The sequence below is a fragment of the Scaptodrosophila lebanonensis genome, unplaced genomic scaffold (assembly GCF_003285725.1).
Source record: "Scaptodrosophila lebanonensis strain 11010-0011.00,11010-0021.00 unplaced genomic scaffold, SlebRS2 tig00000001-arrow-pilon, whole genome shotgun sequence".
NCBI lineage: Eukaryota > Metazoa > Arthropoda > Insecta > Diptera > Drosophilidae > Scaptodrosophila > Scaptodrosophila lebanonensis.
In genome coordinates this window covers 23,542,292-23,565,261 of record NW_022060529.1, presented here as the reverse complement: position 1 = coordinate 23,565,261, position 22,970 = coordinate 23,542,292, and the positions used below count along the sequence as shown (strand labels likewise).

The 22,970-nt window shown below is 38.1% G+C and overlaps 2 protein-coding genes across 5 annotated transcripts; one reads left to right on the top strand and one right to left on the bottom strand.

The window, feature by feature from the left end:
- Positions 1-36: 36 nt before the first annotated feature.
- LOC115624248 (myotubularin-related protein 14) lies at positions 37-22,815 on the bottom strand. The gene is made up of 6 exons (XM_030519242.1): positions 22,204-22,815; positions 3,541-4,394; positions 2,304-2,942; positions 2,073-2,234; positions 546-923; positions 37-482 (listed from the first exon to the last, which is right to left on the bottom strand). Exons 1-6 carry the CDS (start codon positions 22,318-22,320, stop codon positions 350-352), a joined length of 2,283 nt encoding a protein of 760 aa, XP_030375102.1. The 5' UTR covers positions 22,321-22,815; the 3' UTR covers positions 37-349.
- LOC115625959 (glucose-induced degradation protein 8 homolog) lies at positions 6,890-20,684 on the top strand. Of its 4 annotated transcripts, none has more exons than XM_030523926.1 (5): positions 17,215-17,254; positions 17,443-17,524; positions 19,727-19,874; positions 19,938-20,332; positions 20,396-20,684. In XM_030523926.1, the coding sequence occupies exons 3-5, from the start codon at positions 19,760-19,762 to the stop codon at positions 20,588-20,590; spliced, it is 705 nt and encodes a 234-aa protein (XP_030379786.1). In that variant the 5' UTR covers positions 17,215-17,254; positions 17,443-17,524; positions 19,727-19,759; the 3' UTR covers positions 20,591-20,684. The 4 variants fall into 4 exon arrangements, with proteins under 4 accessions (XP_030378990.1, XP_030379786.1, XP_030377436.1 ...); XM_030521576.1 differs by having other exon boundaries at positions 19,938-20,341; XM_030523130.1 differs by lacking the exons at positions 17,215-17,254; positions 17,443-17,524 and adding an exon at positions 6,890-7,089 and having other exon boundaries at positions 19,938-20,341.
- Positions 22,816-22,970: the final 155 nt, after the last annotated feature.

Below are 22,970 nucleotides of genomic sequence, written 5' to 3'. Positions count from 1 at the left end.
CAATGGCCCAGTTGTGCGAACTAGGAAGTAGGCTGGTTTCCAATTTTTTTTTTCACTTTTTATTCTGTTTTATTTTAAATACCAACAACAGTCACAAGAACGTAAATAAACATGCCTACAAAATACAGTCGACAGTATAAGCCCAGCTCTAACAAAAAATGAACTAACAAACATGTCACATGCAAGAAAGCCACGACTTTTTGCGGGGGTGCTCTACAAAAAGTGTTCCCAGGGGCATTCTGCTAATTTGCTACTTGTGGAGCATTATTTTGGGCTTTAATCTAACAGACTTAAAACACTGTTAATTCATCAAGTTTCCGTCTCCTCTACCACGCTGACATTGGACCTCTCAGAACAGTTGATCCGCCAAGTTGCCAATAAACGTGGTCAGGTTCATTGAAGCCTCCTTGAATTTCAGTCCAATAGTCTTGCCATAAGCTTGTATAAAGATGGCGCGCACAGCGTTCAAGCGTTGCTTGCGTCTGAAAAAGAAACACAATGTACTTTAAGATTCAAAGGAAACATTTGGCCAAGATCGAGCTTACAAGTTTATGCACTGCTTGGATGAGGCTATGCTGCCGCCCACTTCTTTTGAGGAACCGTTTGCGAAACCGTGCGTTGGTGCGTTGCCGACGCCTCCAACACCACCACTAATGCTGCTTCCATTGCTGTTACTGCTGCCGCTGCTTGCGCTGGGCGTGTTTGTGCTGCAGTGATAGCCATTGCCGCCATTGCAGATGGGAATGTTGTTGCTTTCCGGGTGTTGTTGTGTCACAAAACGCATCATGTAGCTGCCGTTCATCATCGAATCTATGGAGCCAGTGTCTGTGACCACCTGCCAGCTGCCATTTGAGGACGTGGATTCTTGGCGTTGGCGAACGGCTGCATTCGAGCCAGGCACCGAAATCGGGCTAGTGCGGGAGCTGCAAAAAGGCCAAGAAATTAAACAACATTATTAACGACCGTTAAACGGAATTAGAGAAGTTAGGTTAAGAGCCATTACCAGAACAGCCTCTGATTTACTAGGAACTGGTTACCGTTAATCGTTAAGTCTTATACAAGTAGTACAACTAAGATGTGCTCGTATCCTTCAAAATTTACAATCAGTCAAAAATATGATTCACATAAGAAAAAAATTTTTCGATGTCTTATTTCCACAGTTTCTATATAGTACTATAGTAGATGAACTCTTATATTTTTCCATCAATTATGGGACAACATTTTTGTATTCTTCATAGAATATACAGCTGTCGTGAAAACTATGGCATTTTAATAAAAAAGTTTCTTTATTAGTGTTTTAGTCTTTAGTTCAACTCTGAACACATCATTAAAGGGAAACAACCAATTTCAAAATGCAATAACCAAGTTTTTAAAGATATTGATTGATGCTGATGAACATCTTAGCAACATTAAAGCCGTAACAAAAATATCACTTTTATTCGTACACGTACATTTAATGAAATATATTTAAAAAGAAACGAGCAACTGTTATATCAGAAGATATCTATCAGTTTCAATATTTTCAGCATTTCTATAACGATCTCGAACCTATCTTTTGGTGATACAGCCGAAAGATTTTATATTGGGATCAGGTCTCGCGACTAAGCAGACTTCCTATATAGACTTTAAAATATTTTAATCAACTATTTATTATTCTCCCATAAGAGCAGAATATTTGTGTTCGTACACTTCTTATAGACCTATAGACCTAAAATATTTTAATCAACTATATATTATTTCTCTCTTTAAATGATGAGTAAAACTTTTCAATGTAGTTGGTAAAATAAGATTGAACTGCAATAACTTAATAAAGAAAATAGTTTCTAATAAAAATACATGGTTTCTAATGCAAAGTACATCAATGTAATGATTTCCGTTGCCTAAACTCGTATAGATTTCTGCTCGCAATATCGTTAACGATTACTATTATTAGGTAAAACACAAAAAGGTATCCAATATTTCAAATTCATTTAATGGAGAAAGTTAGAAAAGGACTGAGAAGACACTCCCTAATAACGCACATTTCATAATATACGATAATAACACTAGATTTCCCGTAGATCAGTTCTTACCGTTTTGGATTGGGCGATCTACTGGTTAGCGGATTGATAAGCGTGCCGGCTGGTGCTCCTGATGTCGCTGTGGCGTAAAAATTATCTGTTATGGACATATCACAGTTGGAACAGTTTGAATAACTATCGTTGCTATCTTGATCGAAAGATAAGATGTAGTCTCTGCAAGGTAAATAGAATAAGATTACTAATAAGTATTTGATTCACATCGTTGTCTACATTTGTACTCACTCCTTGAGTGGCTCGTCATCGCAACAATCGGACTTGATGACAATGACGCTGCTGCCGCTGCTACTCGACGTCTTCGTTCGCTTTCGCGGCTCCACAATGCTGAACTCCTCGTCGGTAATAAACTTGAGTACGTGAAAGCAGAAGAACATGATGTCTTCGCCTCGTTTCAGTCGGTCGGGCAGTTGATGTCCAAACAAGTACCAATCGTAGGCGAGTGTGAAGTATGCCATTTGCAGTGCATTTAGCGATTGGTGAATCAGTCCGTCGGCCCACATGGAGAGGCGAACTAAGGAGACAAAAAGCGGGGTCCGATCCCACCCACTAATGCAGTGTATGAGCAGTCCAGCGTTATCCTCCTGAATGTACTTGAGCGTGGCCCTGAGATAGTTTTGAGTTATGCTGACCAGATCCCACTCCCGATATTCTGGCCAGACGATGTCCATATCTGCAGCGGGTCCCAGATTTGGTATGTTTATGTTGGCATCATTGAACGATTGCTTCCAGTTGTAGTGCAAATTCTTGGCCATGTAATTGTTGTCGCGGAACTTGCGAAAGAATTCACAGCCCGGATACGGCAGCGAGAGTAGATTGAAGCTCTTGTAATGTTTGTTGGGATCGGCTTTCTCCGATGAAGAGACACTGGAAAGAATTACAAATTCAGTTTAAACATAAGTAAATGATCCAGAAAATGATAATTCAAAAAGTTTCTACATTTGCCATAGTTCGATTTAAGAACTTAAGAATTACGTTACTTATGGGAAGTCACATATAGCGGTGAGTGGCGGGTTGGTTATTAAAAAAAAAAACATAAACTTAATCTACCTAGAGCTTAGGGGAACCTGGAGATAAAATTTTGTTATTCTAGCTCTTGCACATCCTAAGATCTATACGTTCATACAGACGGACAGATGGTCATCCTGATCAACAATATATATCCTTGTTTGTTACATACATTCCCACTAAACTAGTATATATACCTTTTTTGTACAGGGTATAATTATTACTATTTATTTTTCAAGTAAATGAATTAAATTAAACTAATAAAAAAATAAATTATATAACAGTTTCATTACCATAACTTTTGATCGAGGTCGTGTTTTTGTGATTAGAATATAACTTTTTATACAATTGACCTATCACCCATTAGTGAAATATTGAGGACATTATGAATATTTAAATATTAATATGTATGCTATACAAAAAGCTGAGTAGAAAGGCAACTTGTACGTGCACTTACGCCATAAAATATTTGATTTTGCGATTCTCGACCATCAAGTCAACTATTGTGGACACGTTCAGCGTATGCAGTAATTGTATGTCGCTCTTGATGACCTCATCGTAGGAGAATTGGGACTGCTCGTTGATTTGATTGATTAGTGATTCATCGGTGGAGTCCGCATCGTTTTCAGCATCATTTGGCGCCGCATAGTTGGTGCCACTCAGACAATCGTAGGCGTAGTCGACAACCTTGCGGCCGTACGTTTCCGGCATTACGGACAGCGTAGCCGATCGACAAATGTACTTGCCGCGATACATGATTACGGGAACTGCGAAGCGTTGTCGACATCGCGCATACTTGGCCATAGTGATTAGTTCCTTTATTCGCTGTACATCATACTGATCCTCGTAGATGGTGTTCTGTTGTTGCTGAGGTTGCTGTTGTTGTTGTTGTTGCTGCTGCTGTGGGTACACAGTGGTTGTGTTCATTATATTGGGCGTGTTCTGTCCACCATTATGCAACGGATTGGCAAATGTAACAAAGGCCTGGATACCGCCTCCAACACCGCCTCCATCGTTGCTGCCTCCTCCCGAGTCTAAGGGTGCTCCATTACTGCCGTTGGTGTAGTTTGGTCCGGCGTTGCTGTTTAGTGGCGGTGCATTTGCGGTTGTTCCTGATGGGTTGGTTATGAAGCCACCCATACAGAATCCATTGTTTGGTATGAGGGTCTTGGCCATGTGTCCATGTTCGTATTCGGGTATGAGTATGCGTCCAGGGTAGCGGGGACTTAGCAATCCATTTGCGTTATCCAATTCGATGAGGCTGTAATCGAGTTTGAACAGAAATTCGCATTTTTTGGAGATGGCATACTCCTGTAAATTGAGATAAGAGAAGAAATGATTTTTAAATCTATTTTGTAAATATTATATTATAATTACTAAGCGGAAGATTTACTCGTTATGGTATGGGTTTATCTTGGTTGCCAAAAGAAATGCTTGATTGGCTTAAGCAAGTCATGACTATGAACTTCAAGATGTAGAGTTGTTTTTGAAAATGCAAAATATCGTTAAAAGTTATATTTAACGGTTCGGAAAGTTTCGTTTATCGTCCTTAGTGCCTGTTATGGGCACCATAAAACCCTAGCCCAAAACTTCCGAAATCGTAGATGCTTTTTATAATTTTGATGTATTTTCCTCCTATGTTGACAGTCAATGTTTGTTGACATAAATAAATAAATAAATAAGCGGATCTCCGGTGACCTTTGCGCCTACCGTGATGTAGCTCATATGATTATATGAGATTATATTATACATATAATCATATATGTATTTTTTAAGATGTATGCATATCTTATGATGCATATGAATGTATGTCTACATATTTCAATTGAGCGCTTTCCTGATCCAAGAGAACTGTGACCTTCAGGGGTAATGCCCAGTTGCTTCGCCTGGGCTCGGAATCAATGATATATACATATGTATGTTAAGTAATCTATATACATATGTATGTGTATGTATGTTCGTCGACTAGATTTAACAGGAAAAGATGAGCAATACACTCTCCTATGCACGAGTATAATATATACAAGTATGTATGTAGTCGTATGTTGGTCTTGCGCCGTCGTGCGACATTCAAAGTCAATTGCTTGCATAAATCAAAATCATCAACACAGCCACCGTCGCCGACTCTCGGACAAATAGCAGCCCCATGGCCATGCTGTCAGAGATTAGAATGAATGCCGACGCTTGTAGTGCGGCGGCAAGCAACTGGTTTACTACTCAGCATGTTGTTGTACGAGTATCTGTTGTTGCTATTCTATTTGCTTTGAAAGTTCAATGAAACCTGGTGGCTGTTTGGCACACAATGTCTTGGAATGCAGTTCCACTCCAGGGTGCGTCCGCAAAAATAGCCGACGCCTTTCTAGGAGCGTGATAAGAGACCGGATAGTCCCGGACGATAGAACTAGCAATCGATATTACGTGGATAAAACTCGCTAATAGAAATGTAATATTTATGGCTTCAAAAGTAAATCAACACAGGCACAAAATGTAATGATTGGATTACAAATTAGCACGTTGTTATACCTAAATAGTACATACATACATATGTATATAATGCATGGTTCATATGAGAATGAATTCATACAAACTTAACATTATATACTTATATATACATACTTATAACTTGGATGACTGGAAGAACACTTTTGCAATAAATAATTTACAAAGAAAACTATAAGGCTATTGATTGTATTGATTTAATCTAATAAATATATAAAAATACAACAATGGTACATTGATAGCGAATGTAAAATATGTGTGAAATATTTAAATATTTTTTATTAAATTTGACTGTTCCCCCAGGTGTACAGATATTGTTGCAAACATGTATTTAGACATTTTATTAGGTTTTTCAAATGCACCTTTAGTATTTCTTTTTTAACAAATGTACACTGTATTTATCTTACTTACGAGTGTATGTACATCTATCCATGCATATGTATATACATATGTATGTATGTTCATTCACTCATGTACACTAATGATAGTCTGGGGCAAATTTAAAGGTTGTAGCGCCGCTAAAAATAACTGCAATTGGCCAAAATCGCTTAGAAACGTGGGGGGTGGAAGGTGGTTTTGCCATTGCGCGGACCAGCTGTCCCAGACAGCAATAAACATACATACATACTCAGAAATAAACAAGACTAGATAACCAACAAAATATACATACATATAACTATATACATATATGCAGTATATACGTCTGTGTAAACACACACATTTCCACAAATAAATGTAGAAACAAGTTTTTTTTTGCGAAAAAACAAAAAGAAAAACAAAACATTAAAAATATATGTTCATAGTTATAATCAACAGAAGAACATGCTATATGTACATACTTGTGTTCATACAAATTCACAAATGAAACCAAGACAAAACAACGAATATGCGAATACCATAGCAAAACAAACGTACCAACTTTATATTATATACATAAACTATTAATAGTATAGTCGCTAGCCTCACTATGGGATACTCTTTAACAATTATTTGCTCAGTACTCTAGTCTTGCATAAAAATCACATGACCTTGAAATTTAAACAATTTAAAAATAACAGAATGCAACGTTTTTCAAAAACTTTTTTCTAAGATATCATTATAGATTTTAAATGTGTGTATGTATATTTAAAACAACTATCAAGAAGCTAAAATAATTTAATGACACCGTTTGACTATAGGGTATACCCTTGGTGGGATTGTATGATCATATGTGGACCGAAGCAAACTAGCAAAACAGCTAAAACGCAATTACAAGGTGGAGGTTTTCATTTCTTGGCTATATGCTGCTCATTCTTGTTGTGAAAGACTGCAGTGAAGGTCGTCGAGTGGCTAAGCTGACGGCAAGCCCATTCCATAAAGCACTTTAACAAAAATTAAAAAGAGAAGAGAGTATACCTGCGAAATGGAGGGTCTGATTGTAGCAACAGAAATTAAAAGAAAGTAATGGACAGCACTAGTATTAAAGTGCATACACACATACATACATATGTATGTATGTACGTAAAATGTAGGTATTTTTCTGAAGACGCCATCGGTTTAAAATAAAATGTTTACACAGTTTTAACAATTTACATAACGATGAGTGGTAGCATAATTTGTATACATTTTCTCTGGGTTTAATCATACATCGTGAGTTTTGAAAGTTGTATGTAGTTGTACTAGTATGTAGCTACATACATAAATATATGTTTGAAAATCAACAAATTTTAAGATTTTAAACACTTGTTTTTTTTTGGGGGAAAACGTCATTTCGTTGCTACGTCACGTTGTCTCGCTATCTCGCTGAGTTACACGACACAATGCACACAAATAAACAAATAAATGTAACTGTACCTACTGCTCTCCCTCTTTGATTCTCTCGTTGCTATATTTTACAAAACATTTACACAAGTGTTGTTGCTAAAAGAGAGTAAGCGGTCATTGAGTGCGCTCCCAAGTCTTGGCGTTTTTATCAAACTTTGTGTGTGTGTGTGTGTGTATGTGAGAGCATGCAATTGCAGCTGTGCTCCAAGTTGGAGGAGACGTCGCTGACGCTGTTACAAGCTGAGCTGACAAACATATACAGACATACATACATGCATACACACATACAGCAACATTTTGTTGTTGGCGCTGGTGCTGTTGTCGTTGCTTGCATGTATTGAACATCTTGTTGGCATTATTGTTATTGTTGTTGCACTTTTGTGTTTCATTGTAAAAAGCGGGCGAGTGATACTGGCAACTGCCTCTTTCTTATTCTGCGCGCCTGCTAATAACGCGCTGTAATAGTCGGCAGAAAAACAACAAACAAACGCGCGAAATGGAATAGTTTTTACGCCTTCTTATTGTTGTTGCTGCCGCTGCTACTTCTGTGTTTATCAACTATTGCACATTTTACAACACAAAATGCAATAACAACAATGATCGGTTCGCAGCATCGTCATCAGTGGTGACCCAAAAAAAAATCAAAGCGAAGCAAATACTGTTCAGTAAAGTGAAGAGCTGTAAACACACACACACATACTCGCAAATGCACATGAATGTATGTGCATTTTTACACATGCATTTGAAGCTTACAATGCACTTTTCTTACAAACCCGGATTTTAAAGACTTTGCAAATGCTGGGCAAACAGAAACAGGCACTGCAACGCGACACAGTTTTGTAGTGCCTTGTTGTTGTTATTGCTGCTGTTGCTGCTACTTTCTGCAGCCGGCAAAACGTGCTGCAAGCACACCAAAAAGACAACCAACGAAACCAAGCAGGCAGACAGGCCGACAGACAGACAGCCATTCAGTCAGCCAAGCGACCAAACCAACGAACCAGTCAAGAAAACCAACGAACCGCCAAATCAAGACCTGTGTACCAAAGTCGGCAACAAAAAGAAAAGAAGAAAACAACGAAAAACGAATGAGCGTCGACCCGGCGTATTCAGAGACAGTTTACTTGGCTTACATTTTGGCAAAGCTTATCAAGCACACATACACATAGTATAGCCAAACACGCATACAAGCATACTACAAGTATATGCTGGCCTGAGGCATGTGGGGCGCCGCTCCTCTTGCATATTCATCAATCGGCCGACAAGGAAAATTGCTTTTCTTGAATGAATTATTCATGGGACGGGTTTGAGAAAGGGGTTAGGTTGGGGCAGAGCAGAAAGTCGCTCGGTTGGGCCATTGACCACACCTTGAACAGTGTTGTTGTGTGTGGGCTTTGTTTTTTTATACAAAAATTTATGTTTACAATTAATGCGAATGCATTTAAGGCTTTTGTATAATTTTCACGGCAAAAAAAAAACAACATGCCAGTCTGTTGCGTTCAAAGACCTCTGATCAGTGTTTCCGTTCATGTATGTATCTACATATGTACATACTACATATGTATATAGTATGTGTCAAAACTCGTTTTACAAGACATTCAAGATATAATTATCAAATCCATACTGCCTTTACATATCTTGTTCATACGGACGGACAAGTGGACTTGTCTTTATCGCTGATAATACGTATATATCCTTAAACATGGGTTCTGCCACGCATCCTTCTGCCTGTCTCATATATTTTGACTTTCTCGTTTACCCTTTAACCCTTCGGCTACAGGGAATAAAAATATAACACGTCTTAAATGGCAACTGATATTACCCGAAATACTACTTGTATATACTTTAGTTGAATATGAGGGAAAAAATATATCCTAAAAGCTGTAATGCAACTCAGAATCCAATATGTACACGAAACTACAAATAACCAATTGCATTTGTTCTTTTAAGTAAAAACGTCGGTTCGTATGTATTTTATTCTCTTATCAATTTAAAGATATAGGATTTGATAGCGTACAAACAAAAATTGATTGTAACTGCTAGGTTTAGTGTCTGTTACAGTATTTCGTCGAGAGTCAGGTCAGTTGTTGCTGATACGTTGGTTTGGAGGGGAAGTACGAAAAATTGAGATAGTTTATCTCGTTTAAATATGTATTAAGTAATGATATATATACATACATGTATGTTATATATACGAACATGTAAGTTTGTTTGTATATGTAGTACTTGTATACTAGTTGTAGCTTACATCAACTAGAATAAATGCCTATAATCAGTAGGAAGCTTATTCTGAAAGTTTTACTTTTTATAAAGAAATATCGTTTTGGGCAAATTTGAGCTGAGGCTGTTTCTGTCACTCATCTAAGGCTTGCCCAGAAGTTGAAGTTGTTAGGATTTTGTCAGAATACCTCTCATAGCAATTTCAGATTGTTGGAATTGGTCCATTAAGGCTATACACAAATGGCATTATCAAGGGCGTTGGGGGTGGAGGGCCCTTTGCCCACCTAACAAAAATTGTTTGCTTTTAAGTAAATTCGACCACACATTCATTATTATATTTTTATACTCTGTACATGAAATGTACAGAAGTATATTAGGTTTGCGGGAGCTGAAAAATGTAACAGGCAGAAGGAGGCGTGGCAGACCCCACAAAGTATATATATTCTTGATCAGCATGACGAGACGAGTCGATCTAGCCCTGTCTGTCTGTCTGTCCGTCCGTCCGTATGAACACCTGGATCTCAGAGACTATTAGAGATAGAGACACCAAATTTTGCACAAAGATGCCTTATGTGTGTATTCTATACAAGTTTGTTTTATTTTTTGATCCCCCCCCCACTTCCCCCTATGGGGGTTTTCCCGATTTTCCATTCGTATAATCGCCTATATCCTCGGAGACTATAAGACCAAATTTTAGTCCAAGATGCCTTGTATGAATTTCCCTCCGTCACCCCTCTTATCTAACTCCCGTAATTCTTGGAATTTCGAACTAAAATTTTTAGTAATTATGTGTCCGTGTGCCAAGTTTCATCATGATAGACCGATTTAACAAGAAGTTATAGCCATAAATATATTTGCTGCTGCAGCGCTGCTCAAGCGCTGCCCGCGGCTGTTGTTGATGTTGCTGTTTAGTTGACTGCTAACATGTTTACACAGACACGAATAGATGCGCATAGGCATACATACACTCACCCAGACGCAATTGCTATGTAAATGTGCAATTATACACCCTTTACGTGAGTTCGAATACCGAAAGAGGTAAAATCGATCCAAATTTTTATAGCCTGTACCCAAAGGGTGAAAGGCTATACTAGTTTTGTGCGCATGTATGTAACACACAGAAGGAGGCGTGGCAGACCCCACAAAGTATATATATTCTTGATCAGGATGAGAAGACGAGTCGATATAGCCATGTCCGTCTGTCTGTATGAGCGCAAGGATCTCAGTAAGTACAAGAGCTAGGATAACCAAAATTGGTATCAAGGTTCCTATAAGCCCTAGGCAGAACGAGTTTGTTTATTTTTTCTGATACACCCCCCCACTCCACCGCAATTCGTATTTTTTCGTATAACTTCCGTAATTCTCGGACTTTTTTTTTGGTAGGTACATCCAGTTAATGTGTCCGTGTGCCAAATTTCATCATGATAGGTCAATTCTGAAGAAAGTTATAGCCATAAGTAAAATCGTTGCTCATGCGCTGCCTGCAGCTCTGTCGGCAGCGCTGCCCGCAGCTGTTGTTGTTGTTGCTGCTTTTGTTCAACTTTGTGCTTCATACATACACGCTCATATGCGTACGGGTACGTGATGTAAATGTATGCTGTTTAAACTGAACATAAACATGTATTCTAATTTAATTTAATTAATTATTTTAATTAATTCATTCATTCTTTTTTTTTAATAATTTAATTTTTTTTAATTTTTCCTTTTTGTGGAGAGTACAGGCTATTTTACTGTCGGGCTTGCTGGACTGTAGCGTACTATCTTGTTTTTTTTTTTTTAATTTTCTTCATATTTTTTATTTTCTATAATTATTATAAACATATGTACAGAGTATTTCAAAGTCGGGACAGCCGACTTTAGCTTTTTTACTTGTTTCGCTTTAAAATAGAACTGAGTTGTTGATTTGTTAAGTTTTTTATTGATCATATGCTTAAATTATTATTTAAACGCATCGTGCGTGCATTATTTAATCAAAATTTTAATTTTTTGCGATATTCATACCAAGTACCAAGTAATGGCATTTCTAACTTTTATTATAATTTTTTTAGTTCTAATTTTTTTATTATAATTTTTTTTATTAATTAAATAAATTACAATAGCAAGTAGAGAAGCTAAAGTCAGGTATCCCGACTTTGAAATACTCTATACATATGTACATATGTGTAGTATAATTATGCGTATCTTTGCGTGTATGTGTGTGTTTGTGTGTGTGTGTGCCTGTGCAAAGCAGTAACAACAAGTCATATTGATTAGCCAATTTAACAGGAAGTTATGGCCATATATTCATGTATGTATGACCAAGCAGTGTCCGCAGTTTTTGTTGTTGTTACTGCTTTGCACAGGCACGCGAGACATACATATGTAGACACAAACAAACACACACATACACGCTTAATTAGTCTACACATATGTACAGAGTATTTCAAAGTCGGGACACCCTTTTGTTTCTCTACTTGTCTTAGTTTCACATATTTATTTATTTTTTTTTTTAATTTTTATAATTATTCTATACATATGTACTATACAAGTATGTACAGAGTATTCTGTATAGGAATTTGTAACAGGAGCCCGTTGTTTTTCAAAAAACGATACTTGTTATAATTAGATAAAAGAAAATAAGAAGAAACTGAATGATTACATTTGTGGCACTTTAGCTTTGAAATGTTTGAAAAATACAAGCACTGCAGCTTAATAATAATGCATTTCTCTATAGTCTAAGTTATGGTAAGGTAAACACACCTGAAAGAAGTAACAATTGGTTATGCACTTTAAAATATGCCAGCAGAGCCTGTCAGATAAATAGGAATGAGCTTTATACAATATGCAACTGTTAATGCGCACCTTTTCCAGTACTTAGTTTCCAATACTAATAAACATATATTAGCTTATAAATGCAAATAATGTACATACTCGTACATACACACTTGTACTATTTTACCATTGTGGGCAACTTTCGAAAAACTATGAAAAAAAAAAAAAATTCAAACATACTCAGCTGTTATGGTAAGGAAAACAAAAACCAGTTTATGCGGAAGTTAGTTGAAGAGGTGTGCGCATTTTTTTAAATCTTAAAAACACGTTCCATATATAAATAAGTATGTTTAAATGAGTACATACATTGTGCATAAGTGAACAAAAACTTTTAATAATAATAATAGCAGGAAGTTGACTGCGTATTGTCTTATTGGGGGGCACACGGACAAAGAGCATCCATTATTTGTACTAATATACATCTGTATATACATATGTGTGAGTGAGCAAAGCACAGTTATGGTTCATCACATACAACGGGACAATCAAATAAATATTGCTAAGGAATCAGCGCTACGCACTCACTATGTCCGGCGATTCTTTCTCCCGTTCACCTCGAGTTTTAAGCACAATCTCCATGCAAGGCAGCAAGGGCCAGATACCACCCTGTACTGCCTTCCGGACTACTCCAGGCGGCATTTGCGCTGGGCCACCTTGATCCCCGCCTACATTCATGTGTTCCTGTCCTCAAGTTCATAGAAATACCATTAAAGGTCATTGAGCTATCGATTTACTGGGAAAACAACAGGATCCCATGAGAGGCCAAAGGCTACCAGCACCCAAGAACTGTGTTCAATGCTGTATGACGTCAATGCGTGCAATTTTGTTTGAATCCAAGAAAATATGTATATTTGCCCGAGGTGTGAGTCGCCAAGTTAATGCGCTACACGGCACATCATCAAGCACTGGATAAACGATTCGGCATGCATTCATTTACATGATTTATATATTAATATCTGTGAGGGATATTGCTTTAATAACTGTGTCTTTTTTAAAGTCTAGGTAGGATTAAAAAATATTCTACGTGACTCTGAAATAATTAAAAATCCAGCTAAATTCAACTTATTCTTTACAATACTGATTAAGACATAAATTAGCTCAGACATATTTCGTTTGAAAGAGCATTTCCTTGAAAGTACTAAAGCACTAAATTGAGGCATAGTTTTAGTTAAGAACAGTTGTTTCTGTTCATTAAAATATAGAATCTGAAAATGATGTAAGAGAACTTCTTTTAGAGCAATTATGTTGTTATATTTTAGTAATTAAAGTAAAATAATGCCATATAGTATAAGAAATTTGATTATTATTATATGTACACATTTAAAAGAAACAAAGCAAAAATTTTAAAGAAAGAACAAAGCTATTTTTTGTATACATTTATATGTATACATTTAAAAGACAGAGGAAAATTTTTAGAGAAAAACAAAGCCATTATTTTTAGATGTAAGCAATTTTACACACCCCTTTCTTTAAACTTAGGACTTATTAGATTTGTTCTATTTTAAAAAATAAATTTCATTTTGATATTATTTGGTTGAACTTGTCGTTATAATGTTGTTTTGTTTTTGTTGTACCAGCTTGGTACTAGCGTGGATGAGAGCCGATCAATTCGGAATTACTGTCAAATTGTGGGCCCGACTCGATTATCAATGTTACTGTGATACAAACAATCTTTCAACGCGTCCTGACCACACCCAACCCTCCTTACCCTAACTTGGCGTTGACATGGGTTGCACAGCTTGGAGTCGAGCACAGCACCATTTCAATTAATATCGATTTTATCTGTACGTCAGCAGGCACTCATGAAGTGCCAGTAAGCAGCAGATGGCAGACACTGGCACAGAGTAGAGAACTGCAATCGGAGTGAGGTCGAAATTTGAATCGGAGCAATGCCTCCCCCTAGTGTGCTGAAATGTGCGTGGTACGCGCGCATTATGCGTCCCAACTGAGCAGCAAACTGCGAAATGTCATAATGTTGCCTGTTGGCGCCTCTGGAATTAACAGCAACAGCATTGGAACAATTCCTTGGCTTGATGCTCCGCTTTTAATCAAATCGAACATTGCGCTCTCCCGGACATGCGCCCGGGCTGCTGCAGCCCCGTTAATATTTCCAGATTGCAGCCAATGCGCAATGCATAAAGCACAGCTTTGAGCAACTCTAGGCCAGCAATTACATCCAGTTGGGGCCCATCTTAAAAATGTGGCCGAGTGGGCGTAGCGGGTAACACACTATCGCCAGCTCCTGGGCACCTGTCACAAGTGTCTGCGGGCCGACCCACGCATTTGACGGCAACAGTTTGCACAATGCACACGGTTCCGAGACCACAAGTTCAGGGCCTGCAGGATGTGCACTGTGCAACGGCCCGTGCCGAGCTGACCTGAAACCGGCGGCGCATCGTTGCGTGGGCGTAAAGTTCAATGTGCAACAGGCAAACATGAGTTGAAAGTAGCAGTTGCAGCAGCCATGATTCAAATAACAGATGGCAGCCGCTAGAGATGGTCGCGTGACAGCACAAAAAATGTTAACGACGACCTTTATTTTCAGTTAACGACTAACACAGAATATAGTATTGCTTCTTTAAGGCCTTATATCTGTCCGTCGCCTTCAATCACTGCCATATTTTAAATCCATAGAGCAGAAAATTTGCATTACAATCTAATTATAATTTAAAGAAAGCAAACGTTAAAGAGCGAAATTATTTAGTGATGGCAAACGTGGGTAGAGAAAAGTCTTTCCATTCTATTTGAGGAACTTTCGGGTAATGTTGGATAGTTCAGTTCAATTTCATGAATATATTTACTTATTATTTTCCTACTTTCCCACTTGCTTAATTCATTCCACTTGTTCTAACTAGAAACAAGTAGAGAAGCTACAGTCGGGTGTCCCGACTTTAAAATACTCTGTACATATGTTTAGAATAATTATAAAAACTAAAAAAAGTAAGAGAATTAACAAAAATATTTTTGATCGTTTTTACCTCTTTTGGTATTCGAACTCACGTAAAGGGTGTATAATTGCACATATACAAAGCAATTGCGTCTATGTGAGTGTATGTATGTTTATGCTCGTATATTCGTGTCTGTGTAAGCATGTTCGCAGTCAACCAAACAGCAACATCAACAACAGCCGCGGGCATTGTTAAGTCGGTCTATCATGATGAAACTTGGCACACGGACACAATTACTAACTGGGGGTATTTACAAAATTTTAGTTCGAAATTCCAAGAATTACGGGAGTTAGAGAAAATCGCGATTTGCGGGGGAGAGGGGGGAGGGAGGGAAATTCCAAAATACACATTTTCTGCGTATTCTCATAAGGCATCTGGGACTAAAATTTGGTGTCCGTAGGTCTTATAGTCTCTTAGAAATAGGCGATTATACGAATGGAAAATCGGGAAAACCCCTATAGGGGGGAAGTGGGGGGAAAATCAGAAAAATAAAACAATCTTGCACAGCGTACACATATAACGCATCTTTGTGCAAAATTTGGTGTCTCTATCTCTTATAGTCTCTGAGATCCAGGTGTTCATACGGACAGACAGACAGACAGGGCTAGATCGATTCGTCTCGTCATGCTGATCAAGAATATATATACTTTGTGGGGTCTGCCACGCCTCCTTCTGTCTGTTACATTTTCAGCTCCCGCAACCCTAATATACTCTTGTACATTTTATGTACAGAGTATAAAGATCCAAGTTAACTATTGTGGTGTTGGGTGAGAAATCTATTTTATGGGTCTTTCCTGTAAATGTAGATGACACTAAGACCCTATAAAGAATTGTTGATATTGTTTGTTTCAGTGCCTATTTAGTAAAATTTTTACAATTTTATCCATAGTAGGATAGTAGGGATGTGTAATTACACGAAAAAATAACTTAATAGTATATTTAAAATGGAGTGGCAGCTCCATTGCTCTTTGGCACTTAGATGCTATAAAGATTTGTTGATATTAATTGTTTTAGTGCCTATTTAGTATAATTCTTACAACTTTATCCATAGTAGGATAGTAGGGATGTGTAATTACACGAAAAAATACCATTAATAGTATATTTAAAATGGTATGCTTTCCAGCTATAGCTCAGTAAGCTCATTAGGTATTGGTCCTATCACGCCTAAGGACCATCTCTACCGACAAAGGGTTGCACTGGAAGTAGCCGCCCCCATTGTAGCGCAGTGCCGATTTATGCGCGCCTGTGTCGCATATTCCAAAGCGCCCACGCATTAGTCCATTTGCCGCTGCTTACAGTGAAGCAGCATGGCCCACTGCTCAAGCTTCGCATTCATGTGGACAATGCGGTCATTTAATGGGCCACTAGTTGCACGCGTCGAGCCTTTACGCTAGCCATATTTTGCCCACGCACCTGCTGCCGGCGATATCAGGTGCCCAGAAACCGCCAGAACGACAATGAGCGACTGCGCGCTCACTCGAATTCGGCTCGGGCTGCAATATTGAGATGTTGCAATTGCTGCGTGGGTGCTGGTGCTGGTGCTGTAGGCAGGTGGCACTGTCGTCGCCTGGAAGTGTTGAGCACAGCGAGCGCAGTACAGCGCAGCTTCCGCTGAGAGCAGCTTCCGCTGAGAGCAGCTTCCGGTACAGACGGCGGGCGTTTGCAACCACCACCACCAACAACAACAATAAGTGCAACTGCCTGCGTGGGCGGCGCATTGTTGCATTTGCCATTGCGTTGGTGCGAATGCAGAAGCAAGAAGCTTATGCAGACTGGAAGTTGATGCGTCCTGCCAAGCGATACATAAAACCGAAGTAATGGGCACAGACAGTTCTAGACGCGCGCTTAACCGAGTAGCAGTTTACGCTGAAGAAGTTTTAACTAAACCTTTAAGTAGTATATTCCAAAAATATTTATTTAGTTCTTTGCATTTTCTAGCGCACTATCTGAACAATATTTCGATGCCTTTATGGATGTATTTGTAGCATTGGCTATTATTGCATTGGAAATAGCATGCATTGTTCGCATTTTGATCTTCGCATCTGAATGTTGTTCAGATTTTGTTGCCAACTATTTTTAAGACGAACATTAGAAAAAGTTCCGCAGTATAATTCAAAAGTAAAGGAGAAGTGACTGCACCATCAACTAAAACGCAAACAACAGGTAGGTTATGCAATATCAGAACCAAAATATTATGCATACCATACTTTGCACGATTTATAAGTGCATATAGTATACCGAATGTACATACATACATATGAATATATCCTATAAGTATTTATATTTAGCTTTTTATGAAAATCAAATGACCTGCATCTTATTTTTTTGGCGCCCACACATGACCAAGGCTGTCATATACTTGTATAATGTAGTTACTACAGTGAATATTGCAAATAGGAGCTTACAGCTTTGACAAAGACCCTCAGAGATAAGTAGGATGCAATACATTCAGAGATGATTGTCAAAAATTATTAAAGAAAAGATAATGTATAAATAGTGAAATGAAATTTAAAATAAATAAAAAATCACACCGTTTTTTATGTTAAACCTATAGAAATAGTTACTACGTGACTCTAGATTGCGAGCATCCACTGTGATAGTCGGCCAGTTTGCACTTGCAGCGTCAATGTCATTGGGCAAGGTTTGTTATACAAATAACACACTTTGTATACAATTGCATATTATTATTGAACTTTAATATAGAAACAAGCGTCAAGCAAGTTGTTCAAAAATAGCAACTACGTTGATTAAAAACAACAACAACAAAACAAACAAAAAAAAAAAACAAACCGTGATAACGAGCACTACACATGGCAATTTTTATTGCTGAATTTAATGCTCAGTTTATTTTGAAGTTTAACATTTAATCGGTTTTCATGACATCAGATCGTGTTGATTGTGAAGGCGCTTTCAAGATGAAACAGCTTCAAGCTATTTTCAAACAAACTTTTCAAAAACAATAGACATCATGTGCAAACAGGTTGCAGGTGCCATCAATAAGATGGTGAAGGTCACATATTAATGCTTGATGGTAGTTAAGCATGGAAGGAAGCCTGAACATCGTACCAATAGCAGAGTCAATATACGGCGAAATTAATTATTAATTAATTAATTAATTGTTCAAGCAAAAAGAATGCGATAAAGGAAGATGATAATTTAATTCTACTTGTATTTTATTTTCATTTCTTCTTTTATTTTAATTTCTATATTTCTTTTTTATTATCTCTGAATACTCTGCGGGGCATAAGCCGGCTATTTGTCAAATTGAGTCAGATTCCTTGAAAGGGTATACAGTTTTGTGCGAATGTATGTAACACACAGAAAGAGGCGTGGCAGACGGGCTCTGCCCGCAGCTGTTGTTATTAATGACTTAATTTTGTAATGCACACATACAGGCTTATAAACACGCATAGACACAATTCTGATGTGAATGTATTTTGTTGTAACTGTACATAAACACATTTAATTTATAAAATTCATTTAATTTTGTTTAAATATATTTTTTTGTTATTTATTTTTTGTGAGAGTGGGTACGGGGTATTTAACATCGACTCTAGCATTTCTTTCTTGTTTACTCTTTAATTTTTTGTTTTAATTTTTTTTGACATCGACAGCTTTGTTGTTGAAATAAATAATGATGTCGTACGAAAGCAATGCTTCAATGACATAGCAAGAGAAATGATCATAGTATAGGGTATAGAATAGCCATTTTAACGTTTTATACCCTGTACCCAAAGGGTGAAAGGGTATACTAGCTTTGTGCGAATGTATGTAACAAGCAGAAGGAGGCGTGGCAGACCCCACAAAGTATATATATTCTTGATCAGGATGAGAAGACGAGTCGATATAGCCATGTCCGTCTGTCCGTCCCTCCGTCCGTCTGTATGAACGCAAGGATCTCAGAAAGTATAAGAGGTAGAATAACCAAATTTGGTATCCAGGTTCTCCTAAGTCCAAGAAAGGACGAGTTTGTGTTTTTTTTCTGATGCACCCCCCCACTCCCCCCCCCCTATTCGAGATTTTTTATAACTCCCGTAATTCTTAGAATTTGAAACTAAAATTTGGTAGACACATCCAGATAGTGATTATATAAGTTATGATAGGTTGATCAGAAAGAAAGTTATAGCCATATAACCAGGCCCAATGCACACATACATACATATGTACAAATACACCAACACGAATAGAACCGATTTAGTTAATTAATTAAATTTAGTTAATTAAATTCATTAAATCAAATAATTAATTAAATTAAATATTATTATTTTTTTGTGGGGTGGTACAGGGTATTTAAGAGTTGAGTCTGCTCGACTTTAGCATTCCTTTCTTGTTAATATATCGAAAAGTCACTTTTGTTTGTTCCAGCTATACACAGCGAAACTTTAAATACTTACACAAATGGGTACCCAAAAGAATAATACTAGTGATTTGCCCCCCTGGGCCCATCGCATGAAGAGCTATCAGTGCAAGCAGGCGGACATGAATCGCTTGGTTATGAACTATTTGGTGACAGGTAAGCTCAAATCTTTAAGCGTATTAATGCGTATATGAATGGAACAAAGCCAATCTTTATCAGAGGGCTACAAGGATGCCGCCGAGAAGTTCGAAACAGAGGCCGATCTGGAGCCGGGCGTCAAGTTCGAAAACCTGGAAGATCGCCTGCGTATAAGGCGCGCCGTTACTGAGGGGCGCGTCCAGCATGCCATGGAATTGGCCAAAAAGCTGTATCCGCGCATATTCGAGAGCGACAATTATATGTACTTTCATATGCAGCAATTGCGCCTAATCGAATTAATTCGGGAACGTAAGCTGGAGCAGGCTCTATCTTTTGCCCAGAGTGGTAGCTCCGGCATGAACGACCTGAAACGTGAGAACGTTCACGAAATGGAACGCACTTTGGCGCTGTTGGCTTTCGAGAAGCCCGAGGAGAGTCCCTTCGGAGACTTGATGGGGCACAGCTATAGACAGCGGGTAGGCGATGTGGGTGGCGACTTTTTGATATTAAATAGTGACTGAGTGTTTTGCGGCTTGCAGATTGCCAGCGAAATGAATTCGGCCATACTTAAGTACGAGCAGGCCGAGGATGCAGAGCCAAAACTGATGTTCCTCATCAAGTTGATATTGTGGGCGCAGGGAAAGTTGGATAATCGTTGTATTGATTACCAAAAGTTCGACTTGGAGAGCGACGATTTTGAGGAGGAGTTCCGACGTATTTTGGAGTCCAATTAAATGTAAACTAATACCTATGTATAGTATATGTATGTAGCTGCTCAAAAGTTGTTTAACATATACATATGTACATGTCTATATTTGTTGATGTCTATTATATACATATGTATGAATGTTTTTGTGTGTTTTAAATAAATTTTAAATGCTATTAATGCAAGAGTGCAATTCTGTATTATAGATACGAGTAGATGCTAAAATAAGTAGTTACTAGGTATGTATATATTTTACTTTTTATTTTATCCATTGTATGGTCAAAACGTGTTTGAGCACTTCGCCTCAAATTAGCATTGGGGCTGTAGAAAATACAAACTCTAAAACGCAAATTGTTTAGTCACGTGCGCGCATTAACGCTAAATGATAAGGGCATACTTCCATACAAACATCGAACAAAGAAATGGCGTTTCACAAGTAATTGTTTTGTTTGAAGAGAATGGTTAAATATAGAAAAAAAACTGATTGGCTGCCCAGCTGATAAGCAATTATGTGTTGATAAACGTCACAGATAACAAAAATTATTGGCAACAATGTAAAAAAGGGCAAACATTATGTGCAAGTTGTGTTTATCAACTTTGCGTTGCACTACAGCTGAATCAACAATAACAACTCCCCGTGTAATTGTCGTAACTATGTATGTATGTTTAGCATGTATGTACTTACATACATACTCGTATATGTACAAGTGCAGTTTAAGAAACGTGTTTTTCGTGCCAACTTTTGTTCTCTTTGTTTTAACAGTTTAGAGAACTTTATTGTTGCCAAGTGTTTGCATTAGAAATTTCCACACACACACACACACACATACAAAGACGAGCACATGTACACACATATGTATGTATGTAAATGCTGCAGCCGGCTAATAAAACTTTAAATAGCCGATAACAGAAAAAGGTTTGCATAGCAACCAGACATGTTGAAGGGCGCCAGTACCTGTAACCAGTGTGGGAAAGTAGGAATTGGCTGGGGTGTAAGCAAATTTGTCAACAAGCGTGCGTGTCAAATGGCTAATGCAAAGCAAATGCGGTCGGCTACAACATTAATTACACTGTGCTAGAAACAAAGGCAATAAGAGGGTAAGCACAGAAATACACACAAATGTACGTGTACATAAAAGCGCATTATGGAAGGGCAATGACAAGCTAAATGAGTGAAAGTTGCTTTCAAAGACGACGCACAATGCTTATCGATTTGCAGTCAATTACCAGAGGAGATGTTTTCTGTTTTGCCAAGTACAAAGTTCGTTTCCCCATTTTATAATAAAAATGTTTGGGGTTTTTACTTGCTATTTTGCACGGGAAAATGGCAAAGGGCAAGACAAATTCAAGACACATTGTGCACTGCGCTTAGAAGCGACGGCCATTTTGAATTCGGCTAGTGGTGTTTTTGGGCGCGGTCTACTAGACGGATAAAGACTCCAACCATTGGAAAGTTTCAAAGGAGTTGGTCATACACAAATACAATAGAAGGGTATATACGCATTATGAATGTATTGGTCTACGTCGCACACAAGTATGCTTCGATTTGCCGGAACACGTGCACGTGCGCCTAAATGTATGTCACAACTTCACACCCACTAGCACACATACATATGTATACAATGTAGGCGGCAGACTTACCGCTGTGCCTTCCTCATACGCCACCGCCTCGAATGATTTTTTTTCGAAAATTACTAATAGATCGTGTAAATCCTGCTGCGTCACATTGACCATTTCGTTTAATGTTTGGCTGCTCATTTTTTCCGCGCTGCATTTACCGTACGTTTTGCTTAGCCCGATTGGTTAGTATATACGATTTCTAAATAATATTAAAACAAAAATGCTTCAGCACATTCGCTATCTGCATAAACAGCACAAAGGCAAAACGAGCGAGCGTCTGTAAAAACAAATGTGATTTCGTTTAGACGATTTTCGCTGCCTTTTGTTGTTATTGACTGGCTTTTGGTATTCGCGTTTAGCCGCACACTGCTCTTTTTCTGTTTCTTTGATTTGCTTTATCGTTGTTCGTTTGCGTTTCGTTTTCAAGTTTGTTTTGTCAACGCCTACATCTACATAGGCGACGTCACTAGCGTGACCGCGACGTCAGCAAAATTAAAATTCACAATAAACACAATATATGCGCGTATTTTCTGGCATTTGTAAAATGCGAACAGTTCGGTTAAATAACTACGACGCTTTTATCAATTACGACGTAGTGTAAATTAAACAAACGACAATGCGAGATGCGTGCGTGACGAACATCCGAGTGTGCCGAAGTACCGCGACAATAAGCAAAGACAGACTGTGGAGTGGGCAAAATATCGATGGTCCGATGCATAGAATCGATTGCTTTAGTTGGCTGCTATCGATGGGCTTATTCGATACACCGATAAATCAAAGCAAGGTCA

Excerpts from the sequence above, each read along its gene's own strand:
- LOC115625959 (XM_030523130.1), top strand. The coding sequence starts at position 19,760 with ATGGGTACCCAAAAGAATAATACTAGTGATTTGCCCCCCTGGGCCCAT. Across the intron at positions 19,875-19,937 it reads TATGAACTATTTGGTGACAG|AGGGCTACAAGGATGCCGCC; the intron begins GTAAGCTCAAAT and ends AATCTTTATCAG. Across the intron at positions 20,342-20,395 it reads ATAGACAGCGGGTAGGCGAT|ATTGCCAGCGAAATGAATTC; the intron begins GTGGGTGGCGAC and ends TGCGGCTTGCAG.
- LOC115624248 (XM_030519242.1), bottom strand. The coding sequence starts at position 22,320 with ATGAGCAGCCAAACATTAAACGAAATGGTCAATGTGACGCAGCAGGAT. Across the intron at positions 4,395-22,203 it reads CGTATGAGGAAGGCACAGCG|GAGTATGCCATCTCCAAAAA; the intron begins GTAAGTCTGCCG and ends CTCAATTTACAG. Across the intron at positions 2,235-2,303 it reads GATGACGAGCCACTCAAGGA|AGACTACATCTTATCTTTCG; the intron begins GTGAGTACAAAT and ends TTTACCTTGCAG.